At 39.2% G+C, this 26,073-nt stretch overlaps 2 protein-coding genes across 3 annotated transcripts in view; both read right to left on the reverse strand.

Annotated features, from left to right (window-relative positions):
- The window catches only part of adam12b (ADAM metallopeptidase domain 12b), an 88,970-nt gene extending 79,339 nt beyond the window's left edge, over positions 1–9,631 (reverse strand). For both annotated transcript variants that reach the window (XM_035904674.2, XM_006783720.3), the window contains exon 1: positions 9,143–9,631. In XM_035904674.2, coding sequence (XP_035760567.2) covers positions 9,143–9,260 — 118 coding nt within the window. In that variant the 5' untranslated portion in view covers positions 9,261–9,631. The remainder of the gene's footprint in view (positions 1–9,142) is intronic.
- Positions 9,632–12,703: 3,072 nt separating this feature from the next.
- Positions 12,704–25,343, reverse strand: LOC118453716 (uncharacterized). The gene is made up of 6 exons (XM_087849696.1): positions 24,239–25,343; positions 22,452–22,609; positions 19,184–19,364; positions 17,637–17,700; positions 17,007–17,106; positions 12,704–13,613 (listed from the first exon to the last, which is right to left on the reverse strand). The coding sequence occupies exons 1-6, from the start codon at positions 24,987–24,989 to the stop codon at positions 13,584–13,586; spliced, it is 1,284 nt and encodes a 427-aa protein (XP_087705822.1). The 5' UTR covers positions 24,990–25,343; the 3' UTR covers positions 12,704–13,583.
- Between the last annotated feature and the right edge of the window lie 730 nt (positions 25,344–26,073).

A 26,073-nucleotide genomic window follows, 5' to 3' on the forward strand; every position in this document is an offset into this window, starting at 1 on the left:
TGGTACAACCATCTTTATCTTTAAGGTACAGTAGCCACAGCTTCTTAGTCAGTCTTCTATAAATAATTCACTGCAAATCAACTTACTATTAGGTTGTTTATTATATATATTATATGTTGTATAATAAAAAGCTGTAAAAATATTCATTATTATGCAAACAGAAGAATCACAAAGTGAAAAGCAGCGAAATATTTCAGACAACGTGACACAAAGAGAAAAAGTCATCAAGCAGGAACTCTTTGAGCTTTGAGTTAAAAATAAAATCAAGAAAACACAACAAAGCCTGAAGACATGACTTCAGTTATTTCTCAAGACAGAGAAGAGACCTTTAATGCCAGCTGATCAAAGGATAAGAACTCTGATTATGGATTTGATAATGGTGAAGATTTATTGGTCAATATCTGCACAGCGGCTGCAAAACCAACCCACCAAGCCTCCAATCATCTGTAAATGCCCTCAGAAAGGTGAATCTTGGCCAACAGTGAATCACTGAAGAGGCTTTTAGCTTGAAAAAGGAAAATGACGGTACCCAGCGCATACACAGGGACAACTGCCAAAACGCTGATAAGAAACACACAGCATAGGTGAGTTCAATTGTTACAATTGGATTTGATGGAAATCTGGATCTGATCCAGAACCATTTCTGGAAGTGACTACTGTATTGACTTTCCTTATTGATTACAAAATGGTAAGACATTGACCCAAACTAAAATCCCTGCGTGAGCGTGAGATGAGTGTTGTTATAAGTGTAGGCAGGCTGGCTTTTTTCATCCTTAACTGATATGAAATCAAATTAAGAAGTGTTTCTCTGAATGAAATACCGAGGCCATATACAGCCTTTGTACATCACACATTATAAGCTTTCAAAGAGTGATATTTTTCATTTTTTATTATGTATTTTTCATCTCTATCACGCATGTACATTTACACAAGTACTAAAGTAGTTCCTTTCTTCCTTAGAGTTAGAGAAAGGCATCAATATCAATCTCATCTTTGTTAAATATGAAGCTATAACCAGCAGATAGTTAGCTTAGTTTAGCTGAGTGGACTGGAGATCAGGGGAATGTGAAAGGAATTAAGCCAGATGGTTTTACAGAGTTTCATGTGTGAGACAATTTCTTGGCCAGACGTTGTAACGTCTTATGGTCCTGTCATCACAATGAGTTTGCCTGGAAAACAGGTGTGAAGTTACCATGCACAGCCAAAAGTAACTCCCCTTAGAGAGCCACAGTGTCACAGTACTGGGTCTTTGATCCAGTGTTTCTATGTTTCTGGACTTAATAGTATTTGCTGATTTCTAAATATATAATTGCTTGCCTAGAAAGAAAGTGCTTTATAAAAAAAAGGTGGATGAGGCTGCTATACACAGTAATAGGTCTCAATATAAAGAAATACATTAAAAAGTGAGGTTGTGCTAGCATTTATTTAATCAGAAGTTTCTCAGAAAAATAGAATACCATCAATATATCTTTGTGACCGTCTACCATATTACAGCTTATTCAGTAAGACATATTGCAGAACTCAGCACTACAGCTTTTATTTCCTTTTACAACGCATTTCTTTTTAACACATCAAAGGGAGCATTTTACAGTTCCTACTTCAATATTATGTTCGTAGACTAATAAAAGACATTCAAAAGTAGTAATGGCATTGTTTAAAAAAAAAAAAAAAGGAGCGCTGTAGCTCTCGGAGGTGCTAGATACTTTCCTGCATATGAATTAATGTTTGATGGTGGAAGCAACTTCAAAGAAAAGACTTTCAATGGAAAATAAGTCACTCGGTGAACAGACAGGCTTCTCTTATAGAGATTAATGTACAAATGTATATTTCAATTTGGTGTTTTATCTTGAGCAGTATAACTGGCCTGCTTGCTCAACATTAGCTCACATTGTCCCAGAATGGAAGTGCATTAAACAAGAAAGCTGAAGCTACAGCATAATTTCCACACATTTGCAATGTTCAAAAGCAAACTATGAACGCCTTCCTAGAAATTACACTTTTATCTTGAAGGAAATGTTAGAAGTTATAGTAGTATTTAGTAAATAAAAATGTCTTTACACATACACACACACACTACTGGGACCCCACCCGGGCCCAGCAGTGCAGGGCCTACATGTGCCACTGCATTTCACGCCAGTACTGGGGCCCACAGTAAGCTGCCCAATCACAATGGGTCACCACAGCAGGTAGCACCACATTTTGGATTTGGCAGATTTTTACACTGGATGCCCTTAACAGTGGATTTGTCGTTCCTCCCAGACTTGGACTGGAGATATATCCTTGTTAGACAAACATGTATTTGTCTAATAAGCACTCTCCCGAACAGTCTAATATTTTCATTTGAGTTCTTTTGCAGTATATCAATAAGATCCAGTCTAACTTCCAATTTACTGAGGTTTTAAATCAGCTGCTTTTTCCACTTCCCTGTATAGTGTTTTCTTATTGCAAACAGTTTTGCAGCAAATATTCCTGTGCAGACCCACAGTGGGTGCTGTAGATGAACGGTGGAGCTGTGCAGACAGGGAAACCTGAGTGGGTTTGACCTCACAGGTCAGACAAAAGTCAGGCTTTTAGGAGCCCTGTATGGGTTTTCTATGGGCAAGCCCAGAAGAGGTTCTCACAAAATCCTTCATGTGGGCCTGTGAGGTAAAAGTACTATGGGGCCTGCATGGGCTAACCCACAGCATGGCCAGCAAGGATTTTCTGTGGGCAATCTCACTATGGGTTGCTTTGAACCCAGGATCTTGCTGCTGCGCAAAGTACAGCATACAGCTGAGACAGGCAGGACTGTCCTTACTTTAGCAAGTACTTTTAGTCATAATCCAATCCATCTTGGATATATAAGTCGATGCGGTTGGTGATATATTCCACTGGAACACTCTGACAGCTCTTGGTGTAAAAGTAAAAAGTGATTGCATCACTTGTTCTTTTGAGCAGCATGGATATCTGGACCACAGGTCATGGCAATAAATTAAAATGCTGTCATAACATTTTACATAAAACTAAAAATGTCAACCTCATGGTACCATTATAAATAATGTTATTATAACATTAAAAAAAACTGCCTAGGGGTTGTAGCAGCAGGATGTAACCTCAAGAGCCATGAAAACTGCCACGGGACTACAATCAGAAGGTTGTTGAAATATTTTATTCTGAACCAAACCAGTGGACCAAATAAATAATGAAAGGACAAGCCAGCATTGCTGTAACTAGAGCCATGCCTCAAGCACTGGTTAAAAAAAAAAAAGACTTAAAAAAAACAAACAAAAAATTCTTTGAGATCAAAATAAGGCACTGATATTCTTTTTACAGGAGAAAAAAACCCCCAACAAATTTCTGTTTAAACAATGCATCAAAAGATTTACCCAGCACTCTGAGTAAGACTAGTTTTTCAGCCCTGCAATTTTGTTTGTATGATTTCTAAGGGAAAAAATAAATGGGCTTAAAATGTAACAAAGAGGAAAAGCATTATGAGCTTTTTAGACACAGTGAAAGAGACCACTCTAAAGTGTCCCAGGGTCTTTTGCAGTCTTTTACCAATTCAACAGTGCCTCCTATCAGTTCCCACATTGCACACTCTTCCTGTGATAACAGACTGGTGTAATTAGTGCTGAAGGTGTTAATCCGGGATGTGTCACCTCCTAGATCCATTCCAAACACACATCATTATTGTTCTGATCGAGCAATCACTGGCTCAGAGTGAAATGATGGTAATACAAGATTTCTCAGCGTGGGTTAGTGAGATTTACTCGTGTGTCTTATTCACATCCTGTGGGAGCAACAGTGGAATAGCCAATTCCCGTCTTGTCTTGCACAGATTTGGGCATTATGTCTCAGAGCTATGGGGATTTCAGCTCGGGGGATTTAGGGATTAACTGGAACTTATCACACATCCTGGGTCACCCAAAAGCCATCAGCAGGGGAGACAAGGTTTAACAAAATATCAGTAATGCTAGCAGCTTGTTATTACAATGATAATCTTAGTCAATTGGTCAGTCGGTCAGTTCCTTAATCACTGACCCTATTGCTGTCTACAACTACTGAAATCATTAATAGTAACCAGAGAGCAATTCTACTGACTCTGGTGATCTCCTGACTTTAATCTCCAAGCACCGCTTCAGTGAGACTGTAGTATAGTATATAATGTCTATAACAAATTAAATTATATTTCTTCTGTGTCTTCGACATTTTTTAATTTTCCTTTATTGGCTGTCATAAACGGCATATATATGGTACCACATATACCAGCAAATAGCTGCTATCTATAGCTATATTTTTGGGGCTCTGACGAATACGATGATTGAGCAACATAAGGCTAAGGCTAACTCCTTAGCAGCCATTTCAGCCTTTCAAAATAAGAGCAAGGATGCTATCCCTCTCAGTTTCCAGTTTTCCTGACTGTGTCAAAAATCTGGTGTAAAATCCCAAAACAAACACGAAGAGATACCTGCTCTGACGACCACTTGTGACAAGGAAGCGGCCGAAAATAACTTTCTATGTTGCGTTAATCTTATGACACATGCATTTTCTTACCCAGTTATCCAGCTAATGGGGCAATTGGAGCCTTTCCTAGCTTCTGTAAGATGAAAGGCAGGCTACACCTTAGGCCCATCACAGGTCTAACATGCAATTCTTTCAGATTATTTAAAAAATAACATTTCAGACATTTCACAGTGCATATTTGGGTGGCCATTAATATACCTAAGCAGCCCACTCTATGTGTGGAAAGGACTGAATGATTGTATTCATTCAGAATATGCAATTATGTAATCAGTGATTCAACGTGTGCTAATTTTTTACCAAAAACAAAACAAAAACAAAACACTCAGCAAAACCTTTTGTGTTCTTGAAGGAAGGAAATTCAAGTATGGGCACTCCAATAAGACAAAGATCAAGAGGTCCCAAATTCTGTGGAGAAAGCAGAGCCTAACTCTGCTTCACATGTCTTTCTCTAAAAAAAAACATCATATACTATTCTCTCAAAACACCTTCAATTCCTTCCATGAAAAGCTTCAGGATATAACGGCTATTGGCTGAAGAGCATGACTGGATCCAATAACCAACATCTCAAGGTAAACAGGCTGACATGGAGGTGTGGTGACCTTTCTGCTGTGAAATTATTGATGTAGGGCAACCTGATGGTTCAGCCTGCTGTGCAGCTGTGTGAGTCTCAAACCTGAATCATGTTGTTGCATCAGTCCACTTCCTTGCTTCTCTCATCTGAGTGAAACCTAATATTTCTTCAGAAGGATGGTTGGTCAAAGGAAAAGAAACAAACAAGGAACCGCTGTTCTCAAGAAATCATATGTTCACTAGCTCCTTTGTACACTTCCCATTTGTGCTACGTTTCCAGCCAGCCACACATTCATTATGGACGCGAGCAGAGACGACTGCATGTTTAAACTTCTCAGAAATCTGTCATGCTTCTGCATTCTAGCGTAAATAACAGCTCGCTGTTCACAGTGGTGACAGGAGCGACTCCATGTTCCCATCCTACTTTGCACCTATTCAGTATTCCTTTCTTCCTCTCTTTGCTCCACTATAAAGATTTTTTCCTTCAGTGCAGGGGAAAGTGTCCCACTAAAATATGTAAGCATCACAGGCGGTCTGACACATCCAATCACTGCGGTAAATGTAGGTGACTGACTGCTTTCTCACCTGTCTCAGTGTCTTTTTTTTTTGGTTCTCTAAAGGATAATGCAGACTGGAGAGAAATGCACCCACTCTTATCCGTCACACACATGACTGACTGCTGTTTGTCAGAGCTCTTTAGGTGGTGGTCTGTAGCTCTGATGCTGTCTAACACCCAGATTTCTCACAGTTTCCCAATACATCGCTCACATATTCTCTTTTTTTTCACCCTGTTCTTTCTTAATAAAATCGGGAATTATTCCATGTATACATATTAGATTCCGAGTCGCTCGTGCTGTTTTTTGTGTACCGCTGTGTTAAGTTGCCTTTGCATGACATCAGCATATCTATTAGGTATCTGTAGCATCCACAGGCAGAGCAGGAGGAAGCTAAATCACACTGATGGCTATAATGACCAATGATGCTTAACAGAGGGAGACAACTCTAACTGTGCGTGGCCTTACCTCGCGGCCAACAGATCAATGCCAGCCTGTCCTCAAAATGTCAAGTGACAGCTTATGGAGGGGCTTGAGAGACAGACCAGGATGAGGTTATTTCCTAAATGGATTTTACAGAAACCTGTTGTTTTTTTCCCCACACAGATGATAGTCAGCATTCCACCACAGACTGGAGAATGGGCTAGAGCTACTTCCCAGGAAACTGTGCTGAAAGGTGACCGATGCTCCTCGGAGACCAAGGAGACTGTGCATACATTATTGTGTGTTTCAGGGCACTCGGGGTAGGTTTTATTCTCCCCGCTGTCTGTTTGTTTAGACAAAACAGACATTTTAATCTTTCTAATTAATTCTGTCTGAAGCTGCAGTCAGTCTGACCAGCTGATATCCTCAAATCTAATTCAGGTCATTTGGTTCTGTCTCTAATTATTTATTGAGTTTCCTCCACCCGGAAAAAAGAAAAAAAAAAAAAGATCTTAGAAAACCAGTTGATATGCAGACGAGAGACAAAGAAAGTCAGGCAGAGAGAGAAAGCAATAGACAGAACGATTCATCAAAGATTTGTAAACACGGCCTGCTTGATTCTCGCCCTTATGGGACTTTTATTTTATTTTTGCTATAAAAGTTCAGAAGCCGACTGAGCCCTGAAGGGCCGTAGCACTTCACACAAGAAAACACAAATGGTTATTCAAACATACTCAATATTCCAGTCATAAATATAAACAAGCTTTCCGAAGGCTAACAAGCAGAAGGCTGAGTCAACCACTGATAACCTGAGTTTTACTTTGTAGGCTTGTTAAACACTGTGCAACCAAAATTTAATTACAGCTACTTTCACAAAGAAGCTGATCTTCCAGCTTAAACATGAAATATGTTACTATTCTAATCGCTTCCTGAGCTGTCGGTCAAAGTTTTAATCAGAGGGGATGGGAGTGTGACAAAGCAAATGATTATACAGTACGATGAAAGACTGCATTCATAGCACAAAACCTTTAAACAGATTAATTTTAATCCGCGGAACTTAAATGTAAAGTTTTTGACACTTTTTCCGCTACTTTTTGGTGAATATTACTATTTTATTTGTAGCACATGTCTTCGAATATTCATTATTACTGGCTTCAAAGCCTTGGACATGCTCACTCAGGCACTTTCAAAACCACTACAGAGAATGTCCTCATTATCTAATGCATCACTTATTTCACTAAATGACAACACAACAGTTTCTGAACTCTGTCCAGGTAGCTGATTGCAGCTGAGTGTTGGCACAGAAAGGCCGAATGTCAGTCAGTGCCGATCTGATCCATATAGGACTACCAGATTTGGCAACAGAGGTACTAGCTGCAGAGGTTTTTTTCCGGGGGGTACAGAAAAGGATTGAGTCAGTTTCAGTCAGCAGCAACACTAAGGCTAGCACTGGAGAAGTGTGAAATCACTGCACTGGCGTAAGTTTGACCGATTCTGGCAGGGCTCATCACAAATCTGGCTTAAGTCAAGGATCCAGTTATGATGGATTTAGGCCACTGTTAAGCCAAACCATTTTGACTAAATGGATATTTATGACATGATTATTGTGTCCGGCCAATGTGACAATCTTTTACTGACAGTGCACGCCTACGTAATTTGTTATTTCCACATAAGAACAACAAAACAGGACAACATTTCTTTACAAAAATCATCATTTAAGGTGGGGAGGCACTGGTTATGGTTAAAAGAGTCATGTGACTGTTAGGAAGTGGGAAGCAAACATCAGTATCCCATGTCAAAGGTCAATATTTTGTCAACCCAACCAGTCCCTTCTAAATCCTTCCTTTCTGGACTTTGTAGCTGTATAACACCTTCACACTATTTCCTTTTTTTGCTACCAATCTGAGAATAGACATAGCTTTTACAGCTACTGGATGGAGAACATGACTACAGCACATCTGGTCTTCTTTTTACCACCATAAATAACAAAATAAATTAAAAATTCGGAAGTCAAAAATTGTGTTGTGCACATTTATATCATAATTTTTAATAGGATAGACCAAGTCTATCCTAGTCTATCCCAATTTTGGGAGAACATGAAAAGAGTCTGCTACAAAAAAAACCCTCTCTGCCTCCATTAGAACAAACTGTAGTATGACTAAAAGCGCTGTAGCAAGAGCCCCCACCAAGGTGGGGGGAGACTGTGACAAACGTTTCACATAGAGGCTGAAGTCAATATCCAACATTACTGTATCTGACTGCTGCCATCAAAAGAGCCTGCCCTAGTTCAACGCTCACACAACCCATTACAACTGTTTTACTCTCTGCATTTCTGTTTTAATTAACCCAGTGTGTGGCAGCTTTAATGATCCAAGAGCTGGCTAATGTGGACAGCAAACAACTCATGAGCTGAATCTTTCTACTTCTCTTTCATGAAAGCTTATTATTGACTTGTTGGCACTGTACATCTGTATTAGCTGCCCCAGCTGTGATGGTAGCATGTCGTATTGTTTCAGTAGTGCACTTTTAACCTTATATGGCCTGTATTTTCTTATTTATCACTTCAGCAGGCTTGATCACCTCAAAAATATCTATATTTGAATAGCTCCTTATGTTTAACAGTGGGTGGCATTTATTTTTGTTCCTTTTCCTTTTGTCTTACTACATCCACACGCACAAATTTGTACTGTGTCACGTGCTCAATCCCATACACAGACTACCCCATAATCAGTGGCTGATTCATTCAGGAGACATCCTGTTTGGGTTTATGTTTACAGGCTAAAGATGAAGCTGCATCCTCCTGGATGTCAAACTATCTGTTCATCCGCAGCAGTCTGACTTCCTTTTATTGTTTTTCCATCTGAGTACGAAAACTGATGTTAAAAAAAATCAATTTCCTTTCTGCCCAGCCTATGTGTAAAATGCGCAGCTTGAGACTAGGAAACGGCTTTTTTTTGTAAAGAGAGAAATAAATAAAATGTGCAAACACTGAAAATCACGTTACCAGACTGTGGCTGAGCATCTGCAGCTGTACATGACAATGAGCCCGCTGAGTGATAGCACTGATATTCACAATAAAGATATCCACTCACCCCTCTGTATATTGTATACCATGCTGTCAGCATGTTTTGCTGCCGTGGACATGCACCAGACTCGGAGAGCGAGGATCAGCAAGCCAAAGTTCTTCCGCCGCCTCCAGGTTCGCATCATGCCCGGGTTCGGTAGGGTGAAATGAGGAAAAGCGCTCCGGTCAGACTGCGTTATTAACGTAGCTACCACCAGATGCTTCAACACTGGTGACAGGATGGAGATACGGGTCAAAGCAGTTCACAGTGAGTGTGAGGGAAAAAGAAAAGGGAGGAAAACACTTCACCACCCAGACTCCCAACAAGATGCGGCAGGCTGTCACTCCAAGAAAGAAGCTCTCAGAAACTTTTCCATGCAACACCAAACATATGGTGGACAACGGTGAGGGGGGAAACGAGAGATAAGCGGCAAGTGTTAGCTAAATGTTTCTGGGAAAGGGTGTTGCTGATGTGAGGAGGGTGTTAGAAAGCGACAGCACAGACAGAATGAGAGGAGACTGTTGGAGAGTATAGTGAAGCGGACTTGCCATCCCCTCTAGACCCAGAGCAGCTACAGTTTGCCATGTGCTCTTCACACGCCTCTGGGTCCTAAAGTCCATCTGTGTTTAAGACCGCTGTCGTTCTTTGTTTCCCTTAACCTACAACGGAGTCAAACCTAATCCACTGACCAGTGGTTCTTGAACTTTTTCACAATAGAAACCAAAACGAGTTCACCTCAAAACCAATCATTAACAATTTTAATGAGTTTGCTGCCAGCCCTCTGAAATTATCTGATATTTTCGCCCATAAAAATTATATTCATTCAACTAAGTCTATTCTGGACATTCAAGGACATTTTTTTCTTAAGCAGCAATAGCCACTTGTGAAACTTGGAGATAAAAATATAAAATATAAAAAAATATAAAAAATAATTATTTTAGCATAATGTTTTATAAAATCGGCGATATATAACACTGTATGATAACTGCGTATTTTGACAGGTGAAAACAGCTTTCAGGCACATGATTGTACACACACTTCTGTAGTATACCTTCATGCAGCTGTCTTTCTTAGATTTATAGTGTACATATTAATTATTAATGCAGTTTGCACTATTGTCTCACACAATGTTAATTTTACTGGTGGACTGGGATTGGTCTGTATAAGCAAATATATTTACTAATAGCAGTATCATATACGTTTTTGCGCTTTCTGTTCAGAGAACATTCGAGTGGATAATGTAAATCAATGAATGCATAGATTTTTCCCCCGAACTCTGCAGGGGGGATGCTGGTTAGTTATAGTTTTTCTTTCTTCTTTTTTTTTTTTGCCCTATATGTGTCTGTGATAGTTAATTAGCTTGTTGTCAACAAAGAGTAGGTGAATTTAAAGAAAAAAAAAATTACATATGGCCAGCCTTACAATGACAAAACATGTTATTCAGGAAAAAACATAACTAGAGCAGCAAACGAATAAGGAGAAAAATATGAAAGTTTATAATAAATAAAAAAAATGTGAATTTACATAAAATTGTGAAATTAATGAATTGAGTTACAAGTCTAAAGAAATCAGACAGCCTTGTCCTGAACAGTCTGCTTCTGAGAAGGAATGTGCGTAGGCTGTAAAGAAAAGATTTTGCAGAGAATATATTGTAACCTACTGTGCATATCTTCCTCTTATTAATCTTCAAGCTCTCTTTTGCTGGCTTCTCACAATTTAACAGGAAACATAAAAACCAGATAAGTGTGTTTGATTTTCTGTATATTTCTCAGAGCATGTTACCAGGATGCACAAATGTGGCTTTTCTCCAACCACTTCTGCATGGAAGTAATCTGCACATTTAAACATTTCTTTATATGTCAGCGACAAATAATTGCAGACAGATTTAAACCAATTAATTCCATGAACACAACAAATATTGATCTTGCTTATTTAGTCTTAATCCTCCTACACATCCTTGAAACACAGACAAATGTCTTCTTTCATCTAGCGGGTCCAGGGTGAATTAGGATGACTGGCTTTTTTCTGACTTTCTCAAGCATGTGATGATAGAGTGGCTGAGATACACACAAGTGAGATACAGAACTCAGCTCTGAAAAGGGCAGAGCCCAAGGGGGGTTAGCGAGTTTTACCACAGCATCGCTTGGGATGTAATTTGTTGGAAATGATCGTGAGAAATTCTGTGATGAGTTGTGTAGAAGAAAATCTTTGAATGTAGACTCATGTGGTTTCTGAGCTGACATTTTTAAAACACTAAGCCTTTTAAACCTGTTGTGCTATAAGTTTTCTTTGTCTTTTTTTTTTTTTTGCGTGGCAAACTTTGAAGTAAGATTTGAAATAATGTGGCATTAAACCATAGACCTAGCTATCTGCACAACTTATAATTGTAATGACTGATGGAATAAATGTAAGACCTTGACTGAACTAGCATGATTCAATTTCTCAGAACAATCTATATTAAAAAATATGAGTCACCTCGTATTTCATCTCCTCTTCCTGTTTCACTCCGTCTCTGTGCCCAGGCACACAAACCGCCATAAATCAGGCCCCATCTGTGTTCTGCACAGGCTACCTGGTGTGGTTTAGCCTAATCTTTTTTAGTGAGTGTGCTGCAGGCAAAAAAGTCACAGATGTATCTCTGCGCAGGCGTCATTTAACTTCACATTTCCACTGAGGTTACAAACTGAAAAAAGAAAAAGAAAAACAGAGCAAGGGAGAAAGAGGAAGAATTTCATCGCTTTGCCTGAGCTGACTGGAGTTATGTCTGCGTTAGGTCTAGTTTTGTCTTTTTAAATGACTACCTATTGTTCAGTCTGAGATTCTTTGATGGCTTTAACGCCTTAATACACCTAAATATAAAAACACATGATGTCATTGAGGCTAGATGTTCAAATAGTATGCCTGCTAGGGATATGCCTAATGACTAAACGCGTGTAATGAGTGGCTTTGCATGGACATACACATTTAGCACTGTAAGCTCACTTCTTTCTAAGCCTGCCATATCAGTCTTACCCCTCAGGGCTGTTGAGTCAGTCAAAGCCATTGGGAAGCCAGCTGAGGGGCCTCAGAGCACATAGTACACATTCTGCGGAGATAACGCTGTGACATACAGACGCATGATGCCTAAGAGAGAGACGGGCTGACTGACAAGCACTCGTCTCCTCTTATACGACTGCCTGTCAGTATGTGTTCATCAACTGGAACCAGTCTACATGGCAGGAGGACATTTCTCCCGTGCGCATTACTTTTGCAAAATGGCTTTGCTGACCTGACAACACAGGCAGGAGTAAAGTCAGTAGTTATTGATGCTGTTTACTGCACCTAAGGGCCTTAATTAATCACTTTAATCCTAGTGGAGAATGAAATACAGCAGTAAGCAAATTTAACCTTTATTAAACATTTAACGTAGCATTTTGCATTTACTCCAAAGAAACTGACTCACCAAAGAATTTACTCTTTGAATATACTGTGTTTTTGCTGCAGCACATATCCTTCCCGTCTTCTCTCCTCATCCCAGCAGGCACTGTTTAAATGCCACAGAGTTGTCAGTCACCTTTACAAGGTATATGTGGTCTGCGGTCCCAGACTGTGCTCAGGAGTCTCCTCTCTTATTACAATGTCATCTTTGGTTTGGAGCTGTGTGACAAAGGCCCCTTTCACGGGTGCTGCAAGTCTCCTGAGTTCGATTAGCTTGAAATTCCACTGTTCCGGATGGGAGGTTCCACAGGCCTCCAGGCACATGTGAAGTCAATGACGAAACGTAGCCTCCCTCTCCTGCTTTATGAACACCTACTGTACAGTAACAATGACAGCCAAGGTTTTCTGGTTAAAGCACCAAGGCTTGACTTCCTGCGTTAAAATAACTTTAACGCAGAATGTCCGAGGGATACATTCAGTTTTTTGCAGCCCTTGAGCGACATTTGTGGAAAAAGATATATCCAATGAAGAAAAGCATCAGGAAAGAAACTGCTCAATTTAGATGATTATGTCTGCTTTGTTTGACTGCTGCATGTTTATTTGACCAGCAAAAAAGACCTGACAACTGACAAACTCATCACATTTGTCGGTAATGAGCAATTGTCGGTGGTAGGTGGGGTGTGTGGGTTTTGTTATTGTTTGCACACAATTGATCTCACGCAGATTTCACTTCATGCAATTTCCACCTGCAGACTACTTTTACAAAATTGCCTATTTAATAATAATTTCAGCATCTCTGTTTAGTGTCAGATTGAATCATATCAGTAACAGATAATAGCCAAAATACATTATCCTCAACTAATAAAAGCCTGGTGACAATATCTGCAATATCGTTTTTTTCTGGTTACAGGATGCAAAATACAACATCAAATGACATAGCATGACTTAAGTAAGAAATTAAAGGCGTTATACAGTAATTATTATTGCAAAGTGTTAAGCCTGAAGATGCAGTGAGTGGTCAGCGAAGTATCCCCATTCGCCGGTGTCCGATTTATCTTTGCAGGACCTGATCCAGAATTTTCTGCAAGACAAGAAAAACAACAATGCTACGCTAGCTCCTGAGAAACAGATCAAAAACATATCTGTCTACTTTTAGACCTCCCTTCTCTTTTAAGAACAGCTCAGCGTCACTCAGGTGAGACTCAGGCTGCCAAATTGGCTTTCACTTCCATCAGCTTCACCCCTGAGAAGGCTAAGCTCAGGTAGGGGGAATAATTATAGCTTGCTTCCTGACCATACACCCCTGCTATGCAATCATGCTTCTCTTACAGTACTACACAACAGCTGAAATGAAATTTCAGTCAGCATTCACAACCACCCACCCTCTACACTGTGCTATCAGACCCTGCTGTGAGTCTTAGCTGGGCTCCCCCCTGTGTGTGTATGTATATGTGTGTGTGTGTGTGTGTGTTTTGGAGAATTTCTGATGAAATGAAACCTCTAAAGTACACAGTGTTTGTTAGGGAGGAACACACTCCTTTTCTCTCAGTCTCTGTGGTTGGGCCCAGCTAATGGCTTCATTTGAGAGGTGGGAAGGTCACACTGGCATCATAACTGCTCCATTTCACCAGGAAATAAAATATTCTCTTACAGAGCGATTTGACATCACACTTTCTTCTACAGTTGCTCGCTGTGTCAGTAAACCACACGACTGTGATTTACTGTAGATTCACAGTTTTCTTAAAAATGAAAGGGAGGCCTAAGGCAAAACGGTTCCCAGCATGCCTACACAGTGGCAAAGAAGAAATAAGCCTTTCAATTTGAGCTCATATTGAATAAGATCATGGAAAAACACGTGCACACACCGTTTCACCCTCTCTCTCTGTCTCTGTCTGTCTTTTGTGCGCACACACATACACACACACCGACTGTCATAATTGTGTAATTATCTGTAAGAGATTGGAGACATCTCTTCACATCTCTTCACATTTTTCACATCTCACCTGACTGACAGTGAATTCATTGTTCTGGTTATGTTAGAGACTGAAGGCTCGATCATAAGGGAAGCCAAATGGATCTGTCTGACACCGCATGTCCTAAATATATCATTCATTTGCCACAGGCCCCTAACAGTTGGAGGATGTGGATGCTTCCACATCCTTCAGCTGTGCTGCATCATGTCAGCATTGCCTAATGGATATAAGCTTTCGTAGTGCTAGATTTGTCTGTAGCAGTGAAAGCCAAAACGACATGGTTGTGTAAAGGATGAAACAGGCTTAGCTGTAATGCAGTAATGATTTTGTTCTGGCATGACTGATAAGAAGGTTCTTTAATGCTTTCTGATTTTTGAACACATTGCAAATAACAGATTTCAAGCAAATATGAGGATTTGTGTTTAGATAGATCTTAATGTTGAATTCATACACTGGCGATACTCCACAGTGAGAAATGACAGAAACATCAGCAGTTGAGCAGTGACCTCTGGTGGACAAGGATCAAACCACGCTTCATTTTTAGATGCGGACACTATATTCATTAATCAAGATATAATTGCAGATGGTTAAAGACATCTGAACATATATATTATATTTTGTTTAAGTTGGTTTTTCTGTGAAATGGCTTGCTTTTAGCTTTTCTGAGAAATATGCTAAAACATGTTAGCATGCTGAAGAATGACTGGCCTCTTGTATTTTTTGGCTGTGTGTGCTTATGCTTCCATTAATTAATCCAGTCAAATACAACTGAAAATACTGAAATATTACTTGAGTATACAGTACTGTGCAAAAGTCTTGAGCCACCCCTCATTTATTTATATTTTGCTTTAAAGAAGCCAGACTTGAGTCTTGAGCAACAGTCCTCCACGATCTCTGAAAGACTTTAAAAGCTTTTCTGCGGAAGGTGACTGCCTTTTTTTTTTTTTAACTCATTTTCAGCTTAACACTTACCTAAGAATCATTCAAAACGGCACCGAAGTCAAAGGATGAACCAGGGTTGTGTATACATTTTTGCAAAGAACCAATTTTAAATCATATCTTTAGGCACTTTATTACTTGACACCTGCCATAAAAGTCATACCTTGTTTCTTTCATTGAAAAATGCCAAAGATAACACAATTTGACATGTATTTTTGGACCAACAAGGTGAATCCTAATGAGATACTGTCTGAAAATGTGTTATATCTCAGCATGATGTGCAGTGTGTCCTTAAAAACTGAGAAAACTGGACAACTGGAGGACAAAAGAGAAAGTGGCAGTTCTGAAAAACTACAGTAGTATCTGAAAATCATGACCTAAAGAAATTTGGTGAAAAACATTTACAGGACCTGAGAGGCGGACCTGCACCTTCAACCGTCTCAACAATCTACTTTTCAACTAAGTCTGATTACAAATGGTCTTAGTGAGAAAGAAAGGGAAAACAGGGAGACAAGACTAATGTATGTCAATTAAATTGGATTGAAAATCAGTGGCAACAGGTCTTATGGAGTGATGAACCAAATTTTTACACTTTGTCTCAAATTGTTAATATGTATGGAGGGAGTCAGGAGAGAGATACAACAGTGAGTGTCTCCATCTGTAAAACAGAGTGTACGCTATGCATTTCAGTACTTTTAGATTTTGATCCACCATGCAATACCATCCAGAAAGCATCTGAATGGTACTGCCAGTACAATAAAAGCTTAGCTGGATAGAAAAACACACAAGTCCACAGTCATGGATTGGCCTCCAAGCGACTGAGCTTCATTGTTGAAGCAATGTAAGATCATCTTGACAGAGAATAGAACAAAAGGCAGCCAACATCCAAGAAAGAGCAAGAGACCTGGAGAACTATTCCTGAAGACTAGAGCGATTTAAAGAAAGCTTACCTAAAAGAGTGAAGGCTGTGTTGAAGAATAAAGGTGATCATACCAAAAAACTGAATTTTTAAGCTTGTTAGAGCTGTACAAACTCAGTTTTCGGTTGCCTTCCATTTATCTTTGCATTCGGTTCAATACATTGTTGCATCTGTAATGTTAAACAGCACAAAATATGTATTTAAAAATGAGCAGTTTTGGGGTTCTATGGGTACAACTAACAAACTAGAGAGTGGGGCTGGAGCCTATCCCAGGTGGAGTTGAGCTAGAGGCAGGGTACATGCTGGACTAGTTGCCAGTCCATCCGTAGGCTAACACAGAGAGTTCCTCACAACCGCAGCCAAATTAGAAACATCAATTAATTTCACGCAAATGTCGCTCAACTGTGGGGGAAAGTGAGGCTATCCAAAACCAGTACAAAAACTTAGACTAGCAGGTCACAATCCAAAACCTTCTTGCTGTGAGTTGACGCTATACTACTCTGTGCCCCACCATGCCATCCTTTGGATCAACCCTTCTTGTGTTTTCTTTTGTACTTCAGGAGCATTTTTAATGTTGACAGTTTTCATGCACAATAATCAGTGTTCAGGACTGATTTTTATACCAAAATCACCCAAGCACTACCTTTTTAAAGACTTCGGCCCGCAGTCTGTTGGCTTGAGATACAGCCCTTCTTTTTTCCTCCTCCTTTCTCTTTGTCACCTCTGGCAGCATGTTGTAAATCCTACAGACAGAAAAAGGCATATTCATACGCAGCAGGGGAATATAGTATCAGAAGTTTGAGGGTGGCTGAGCCATGCCAGCAGACTGGCATACTAGAGATGAGGTTTTATCTAGTGAGACCACAGCCAGTGAAAAACCTGGATCCACTGATAAACAGGTCTCGCTCAGACTCCTTTTTCATTCCCGCAACTACAGCCAATTTGTCAAGAGATCCTCCAAGCCAGATAATGTTGCTTTTGAAAAAAAATTACAATGGGCAGCCATCATCTGATCAGGTGTGCCTTTCCAGATAAGGGAAGAAAAAAAAAAATAGATAAGGTATACAGAGGAAAGCTCATATCTCCTGCCAAGACATTTGGGCATCAAAGATCTATCGTATCCATACAGTATGCATATGTGTGAATGTGCATTGCGTGGATGCATCCAGATATGACAAACAAGGGTGATGGATTGTCCTGAATTTAAAAAAAAGCAAAGTGCAACAAGAAGAAGAGTGACAACGTCTGACTCGGGTTTGATCTGAGAACTCACCGTCTGGACCTCAGCTGCATCTCTCTACTCGATATAGACCTCTCTCTAGGCTTGAAAAGGTTATCTAGGACACCCACACACACACCCACACACACACAGACACACACACAGGCAATAATATGACACACACACACACAAACACACAGGAATAACAAATAAGAATTAAAATGTAAATGAATCTCGCATATGTAAATGAACACTGAGGGCTGTGTGTGATCTCTCTGTTTCAGACAGTTACACACACACACACACACAGACAGACACACACACACACACACACACACACATACATGGACAGATATCAAACCCACACACATGCCAAGCACGGGCATATCTAGTCCTACTAACTCTGTTTATATTTAGAATCCAAACTTCAGTCAGAGATGACTGTGAGCTATTCATGGTTCCTAATTTCATGACCCCGCCATGACCTTCCAAAACAGAATTCAGAGCCGAGAGATGATCTGAAAACACATCCCTCCTACCTTCAGAAAAAAACAGGCTGTTATCCAGCAAAAAAAGCCAGGAAATGATTATTATGGGATGCTTAAAATTAGGATGCATTTATGAACATTTGATATTATGTGACCTGTGGAGAGCTCATATTCCACCAATGTAATAAAATCCCACATTTTTCAAAAGCACAAACTGGAGATTAATGCTCAGAAAAATGTATATAGAAGCCAATTTCTTGCACAGTGAACACCTTTATGAATCTTTAATAACCCAACCACAATTAAAGAAATACACATCATTATATGTATTTAAAATTATACTTGGCACTGCGTATGAATGCTTTTTTGACTAATTTTTTTTTTTAATTTGAAATAGCACAAAACAAAACTAAAGGATTATTATGGTCTATTTTTTGAAACTTTTTTTACTTCCTGCATGCAGAAAACAGTGCTTTAATGGATCTGCAGTACCAGATAATGTCCAGCAGAGAGCAAAGTTGGATAAATGCCACTACACTTTAAAGGGAATAAAATGTAGTGTCCTCCCCTTTGTTTCAGTCCACCCCAGTTTAGATAGGTTAAAAAGAATTATTGGAGAAACAATTCACAGTTCCTCAAAATGCCAGAAAAATTCAATATGGTATGGCTACGAGCTTCTTATTTAATTATTTCTCACTCTGTGTGTTGGAGGCTGCAGTGTCTCCAGAAAACTACACTGACTGGAGGAGCTTTCATCGTAGTGCTTCATGGGTTTGATGAATGTTTCTGTCTCTGTAGAAGTGACAGAAGAGATGGGATACATGGTAAAAGATCAATGTAGGAGATGAGGGCCTGCTGTGGACTGAATCCTATCTGATCTGCAGTAGCTACACTGTGGATTGCCTGCTGTTGTTGCAAGAGCTCCTGCCTTACTTTTACTTCCACAACCTCCAGGATCTTTCGCTGTGACTTAGAGCTCCTGATGTGCTGCTGTCATTTTACAGCAGAATCAAATCATTCAGATTGGTGGGCCAATAAGTATGTGAAATTATATTCTACTAAGTGGCTTACTTCTGCTCCAGGTTTCGACCTGAGTTATTCAGCTGTGCTTACCGCTAAGTGGATCTGGTGTGGTGCAGTTCCTCTTTTGCTTGACACGATTTTCCCTAAGGCCCTGCACCAGGTCTGGATTGGAGTCCTGCAGTGATTTCCTTATTCTAGCCCTCTGCTCCAACCTCCTCAGTCGACCCTGAGATCGGCTGATGAAGTCTGGTCTGAAGAGCTCCAAAGCCTCCTGGGGTTGGGTGGGGAATATGTATACAGTAAGCTGCTTGTTTGTGGGAAGAATAGAGTACAACTCATATACACTAATCCTGTGGAAAGAGAAAGAAAATCTTCACTGGGTTGAAATCTATTTTGAAAACATCCCTAATCTACATCTTAACCTTGGAAAATCCTCTTCACAGCCTTGTAATGGCTAGGAGGTGGAGGCAACAGGGAAATATTATGCTTAGCTTTAGTGGAGATAAAGGTAGAAGAGCCTTGCTCACAAGGGGAAGCGGAATCCTTTAAAAAAATTCACAGAACTCATTGGATCTTTACCCATCACAGCAATAAGATAAAACTACAAAAATGCTTTCAAATAGCAAAAAGAAAAAAGGGAAACTGTAATTGTTAGTTTTTTTCTTTTTTCTCCTTAACTTGTTGAACCCATGGGCCAAAATATGTGAAATGTAAAGATGTGGGACCATAAGCACAAAGCTGGGGGCAGTGTAACGAGGATTTAATTTCGGGCCAAAAACATAAGTACAAAAATAAGTCTAAACGCAAAGAATTAAGCAACGAATAATCCAGAAGCACAATCTGACGAGGAAACCTGTGATGACAGGTGGTATAACGACAAAAGAGTAAGTAAACTGATGTAAGGAATAAAAAAAAACAATCTTCAAAGTAAAACAGGAAATAAAAGACAAATACTAAGAGTCTCATGTAAGACATGATGGCGAGGGCAGTACAGGCACGATCAGAAATTAGAGACAGATGGATGAGAGACAGGGAAAACACTGAAAAGCAAAAATAAATAAATAAATATACAAGAAACAAAGCACTGGATTGAAAACAATAAATATTATGAGTAGGAATCATAAAGTAAGACAGCAACAGAACCAGAACTGGGTCTGTATAGATATAATATAGAAATCAAAACATAAAGCTGAAAGATATAAAAAAAAAAAATCTAAAGTTTTCAGAGAAACTCAAGGACCAGGACTGAGGACCGTCCTCATCAAGTTTTTTGAATTTAGGATCTTAATGAACACATTTGAGGTTTTGTTCCTTTACTATTCTAAACGTAAGTTTGATTGCTTGTGATGTGGCTGAGTCTTTGTTTTCTGTTTTGTGATCCTGTGTCTGGGTTCATGTATTCATTGTTATCCTGGTACGCTGACACTTAGTTTTTCTGTATTATGTGAACTCTGGTCTGTGTGGAGAAATGGATTCCTGCTTTTTCATTATTTTTTTCATTACTATTCTAGTATCTTAAAGTTTCACTTGGGTATCTTTGTGTTTATGGAGTTTGAATGCCTGTTAAAATGATTTACAGTCTTAGTTTTGGGTTGTGAATCCTCGGTCAACTTTAGTTTCTCAGCCGAGCTGATTATTTTTCACAAGTGTAGTTCCCTTAGTGTTTCTCTGTTTCTTCCCAATCCGTCTCATTTTATTGTGTTAGGTTATTCATGCGTTGGTGTTGTCTTCTTTTAATTGTTTGTTAATTTACTGTTTTATTCTGATAGGTGGCTTCCTCCATTGATTAGAGTTTTACTTCCTGTCTCTTTATTGTCCTGATTGCATTTGCCTACATCTCAGTTCTCTTCTGTTTCTCATCCCCAGACTGTTTTCTGTGTATAAATAGCCCTGCCCCATCCTTTGTTGGAGTGTCTGTTTTACTTTCTTGCTTCCCTTGAGTAGGTCTCTGTGTTTCAGTTTCAGAGGTAGACTTGATAATAAAGCTTGCTTTTATTCTGCTTTGTGTTTGAGTCTGCAAGTGGGTCCACATTTGAACTAAAATGTAAAAATGAGAAAAACAGCTAAAGTAATAAAAAAAATCTCTCAAATCACCCATTGAGATGATGCAGCTGTTGGAAAACAAATTAACGCTCTCTGTGTGGGAAAGCTTAATTGAGCAGTGTACATATGTAAAACTTGACTAATGAGGATTTTAAAGGTTACACATGGCACATATACTGCCCTCTTCCATCTTATGTGGTTGCATTGTGACAATACCAAACTGCTTTTTGTAGTATTTTCTTCCCTCCAAAACAACCTTTGTATTATTGGTCGTGGTTCTGTGCCTTGTAGAATAATTATTTCTGAATTTCTATCCACAGTAGCTTCACTCACCTTCAACATTTTTCTTTAACTTTGATGGATCAAAAGGAGTGGAAAGAGAAGAAATTTGGAAGTCAATTTGCCACTGGAGGGTCTGGTCTATTTTTTTTCTTTCCTTGAAATTATATTTAATAATATCTTACACAGCTGAAAGAGTGCCTGAAATCATTTCAGTAAAAAAAACTACAACACCCTTCAAAAAACAAAAAAAACAAAAAAACAAAAACTGGGACACTGTGTAAAAAAATAAATAAAACAAAATGCAATACCTTTCAACCAATTTGAAACCCTAAATTTAATTGAAAATGAACAAACACAACATACCAAATACTGAGGCAAATATTTTTTTTATGACGTATGTGCTTATTATGAATTTGATGCCAAATTTGGGAAAACTTGTGTAAAAACTTAATTTACAAAGTCCTGAAATTTGATTTAGTATAAAAACCCAATTTTGCATTTGAGAAACAAAGTCAACAAGGCAAAAACTGAGTTTAAATGTCAACAATAAAGTCAAACATTTGAGAATAAAGATCAAGCTACACTGAAAAAAAGGGATTGGCCAGCTCTTTGATTTATGTAAGCATCTGTTTTTCTATAGCCTTATGTAGATACAAGATCTCTTTAAATTTGTAGAAGTATGATGCATATGTGCAAAAAAGCATTAAGTACTATTAACTGGTTACAATTCTGTCATTTATGCTATAGGAAAATTTGACCCCTCTGGCCATTTGTGGCATTGCAACAACAAACAGCTCTTGCAGCCAACAAAGCATTTTTCTGGGTATTACCAAAAATAGATATCTATGAGAGTGTTGTTCTTAAACATTTCTGTTATGATGTGGGACTCCATTGAGGTTTCATTTCAATATAACCTCCCAAATAAAGGTCAATATAAACTCTAAAGGAGCTTTCTTAAAACAAACAAACAAACAAACAAACAAACAAACAAACAAACAAACAAACAAAAACAGTATAGAAAAATGGCTCATACTTGAAGGCTGAGAGTCTTGGGAGTGCCTTCTATAGTCTTCAGTTGGGAATCATAATAACAGGTCTTATCCAAAGTAGGAACTCTTTCAGTTTTCTGTGGAACAGTCATCTTTTTGCCCTTTGCAGGTCTCTCTTGCTTGCTCCATGTTTCGGAAACCACTTGACGGACACAGAAAAAAGTGAAATTTAATTTGGCGAGTCTTGTCAATCAAAACCAAAATAAATTTCAAAGAGCAAGATGATTTTCCCCATTTCACAAGCAAAAATAATTTGAAGTTGTGTTTGTGTTAAGCGGTATCTTTTGCAGTTTGTTCCAGTTAATTTCTTTCCGTCACTGTAATAAAGATTTCACAGTATGCTTAAGCTCCAGCTAAACTTTTATAATCTGCAAAGGCACACACACACACACACACACACACACACACACACACACACACACACACACACACACACACACACACACACACACACAGATAGAAAAACCCAGAGGGAACACGAGTGTGGCCCATGAATAATGTAAAAGATGGCAGTGCATCCATCCAGCACCCATAACCCCATTCCTGTAGCTTTTGTAGAATATATATCTCCACTGAATACTCTGCCATAAGCACATGGCATGTTTAAAGAGCACTATTACAAAGTAGCGTCACTGGTCAAACTATTTCTATAGGAGGTAGCTTTCCCTCTTGGCTTCACTATAAATTCCAGTGAAAAGGAAATCATCCATTAACAGCCTTTCATCTCACATCAAGTGAAAAATATAAAATGAGTACAAAGAACAGTCACTTAGAACGTAAAACAGTGATAAAGTAAAAACCAGAGGAATTTCACCAAGGAGATGATTATTTGTCTAGGACCTCAAATGTCAGTCCTATAGGCCTTCTGGGCTCCTGCCTATAAGCAAGTGAGGCTTTTTAGTCAGTTTTAGAAGTGCAGATATGTTGGTTTTTATACCTTTGTACACATCCTGTTTAACTGCTTCCCCATTTTTTCTGTCTTAAACTAAGATAAGATATCTGGCTACTGTAACTTCATATTTCGGGATTTATTCAAACATTGCACAGATAAGACTACCTCTAAGCAGGAAAACATTCAAAGTGTGTGTTTTAAGATGGCTTTGAAGTGAAATAGTTGGTCTCCTACACCAAAAGACCAAATTTTGCATTTAATAATAGACCATGTTGTAGTGTGACACTGAAAATCTCACATGTGCTGAACAACTCTGTTGTTTTGGGGCTGGTTTGCTGTCTTAATTTCCATTTTCTAAAACAGGAAATTCCTCTGTGGCATAAACACAATTAATTTTTTTCAAATAATCCTTTCATAAAATCTTGTCCTGACTTCTTAAGAGATTGGAAGATTCTTAAAATCCTCCAGTTTATTTTAAGTCTATTGTTAAGATATGCAGCAGCAAAGTGTGAAAAGTAAAAGGAGGATGAAAGAAAGTGTTTGCACTTTAATAAAACTTGCAGTTGAGCTGAGTATGCGCTTGTATCAGCTGGGATTTATTTAAACAATGTGAATGTACAGTAGGATAAGTGTGGTAGGTGTGTGTGAGTCTATTATCCATGCATGAAGTATAAATCAAAAGGTGACAGGCACAGTGAAAAAATGAGACTTTCTACCCTCCAAGACCACATTTAGATTACTTTCACACCTACAGAATAATGCGATCTTATCTACAGCAGCTTTAGAATATATATAAGGCAGTCAAAGGAGTATACAGATCAGTTGGCATGGCCACTTTAAATGTTTTAGACTTGTGAATCAAGGTGATGAAATTCATACCTGAGCCAGTTTCGAAAGTGTGTTGCCTGAGCCTGAAATTTCTCCATGCAGAGAAGCTAGCCTCATCTGCATTCCCCTTCTGTGTGCCAGTCTTTGTGTTTGAGGGACCTGGCCCTCTGAATGACAATAATCCCAAAGTATTACTGAGGCAGTGCGTGTCTGAATCCTCATTCTTGCTGTTAACACCACAAGCGGGTGGTGTTCGGTTGAACCTGTAGCCCCTGTGCTTTGATAGAGGGCCTCTGCAGCGACCCGAAGAGCTCTCTCGGCCATTACATTGGTTGCTGTCCAACACGGCTGCTCTGGATTTCACATATCCCTCATTTCTTTTGGCTGGTTTGCTATCTTTAGAAGATCTGTGGCAGGACGAGGTACCAAGGCGAATTGACAAAGTAGACCTACACAAAGCTGGTTTACGTGCTCCTTTCCCCTGTAGTTCCACAAGGGAAATACAAAGTGGCTTGTCCAAAAACACAAAGGATCTAGTGCACCTCAGAGGTACCTCGTGATAAATACAAGACCGGTAAGAAGGCTGTGAGGAGAACAGGTTCTTTACTGAGCCACCAATCGCTTCCTGCTTTCTGTCTTCCTCTGTATAGCTCAGTCTGCAGTGCACAAGTTGTACTTTCTTCTTTCCGGGATCTTTCACTGCCAATCCATCAGCTGGTGAGTAGGCCCGTCTGAAGTCACTTGGCATCAGGTAGGCAGGATTTGGTCTGCACACGTTCAGTTGGGAAACTGAGACTCTCATGGTGGGTTTAGATTGGGCTCTTCTCCCAAAGGTTTCTGCCACTTCTGGAGGAGTTGCTAACTTCACAGGTTGTGTTGGCGTGGATATCTTGGAGACTTAAAGTGATGGTAGGACCTTATGGGCTGCAGTGAAGAAGGAAGAAAATGTCTCTGTGGACTCTTTACAACCACCTCTGGGGGTATCTTCAGTCCGAAACAAGCTGGAAAGTCCACTGAAGATATCCAGTAACTGTTGCCTGAGAATAGACCGTCTCTGCTGTTGCTCTAAGAGACACTCGCCTCACACTTGCCTCTTACCCCCACCACACACCCAGCGACAGGACATTTCTGTGCAGTGAAGCGGTGATATCCGTATTTGAGAGCTATGAAAAGACAGAGAAAAGAAAAATGTCTTGTATCAGAATTGTGCTCCAAGTCTTCATTTAATACCACTGCAAACCAAGAGGTTCTGTAGTTGAAATGAAACAAAGAAAGACTGCAAATACAAAGATATGAACTGTTGTAATGTGACAGGGCAGACTTATCATCTGCTCTCCTGTGCTATTTGTTTCTTTATCTGTTGCTGTTTCCATGACAATGTGCAACTTGATGGACAGCATGTGGGGCCAAATTATCCACCACATTTAAAATGAACAATCCAGTTGGTCCTTTGAAAAACAAAGATCAGTGCCTTCCCTGTTTCTATTCCAAACTTCACCTAAAAAAAGAAAATCAAAGATCGAACAGGACAGTTTCCTACTGTCGCTGTAAGGATACTTTACCGGTTAATATTTTTTTTCTTCTGATCGTCTTTGAAGGGCAAACTATAAAACATCTTCCCCAAACATCCCTTGCGTTGACTCACATCCTCGAGAGCTAAATATCAGGAGACGTTTGCACAAATATAATTTGGATAATTTGGATGAATGACATTTCCTCTTGCTTGAATGTTATTATAAACCAATATTAAAGAAAACTTTAAACATAATTTAATTTGTTGAGAGATTATGCATAAACATGTTTGTTTTTGCTGGATATGTATCTTTAGCTGACAGTAGGTTGCTGTCCCAAATCCTTTTAAAATGCTTTTTGTTGAGAATTAAATG

Source organism: Neolamprologus brichardi, chromosome 13 (assembly GCF_056152115.1).
Source record: "Neolamprologus brichardi isolate AB-2024 chromosome 13, ASM5615211v1, whole genome shotgun sequence".
In the NCBI taxonomy this organism is placed as follows: Eukaryota; Metazoa; Chordata; class Actinopteri; order Cichliformes; family Cichlidae; genus Neolamprologus; species Neolamprologus brichardi.

Coding starts and splice junctions, on each gene's coding strand:
- LOC118453716 (XM_087849696.1), bottom strand. CDS start 24,989: ATGAGAGTCTCAGTTTCCCAACTGAACGTGTGCAGACCAAATCCTGCC. Junction 22,610..24,238: donor CACTTTCGAAACTGGCTCAG/GTATGAATTTCA, acceptor GTGTCCGTCAAG/TGGTTTCCGAAACATGGAGC. Junction 17,701..19,183: donor CACACCAGATCCACTTAGCG/GTAAGCACAGCT, acceptor TGGGTGTCCTAG/ATAACCTTTTCAAGCCTAGA.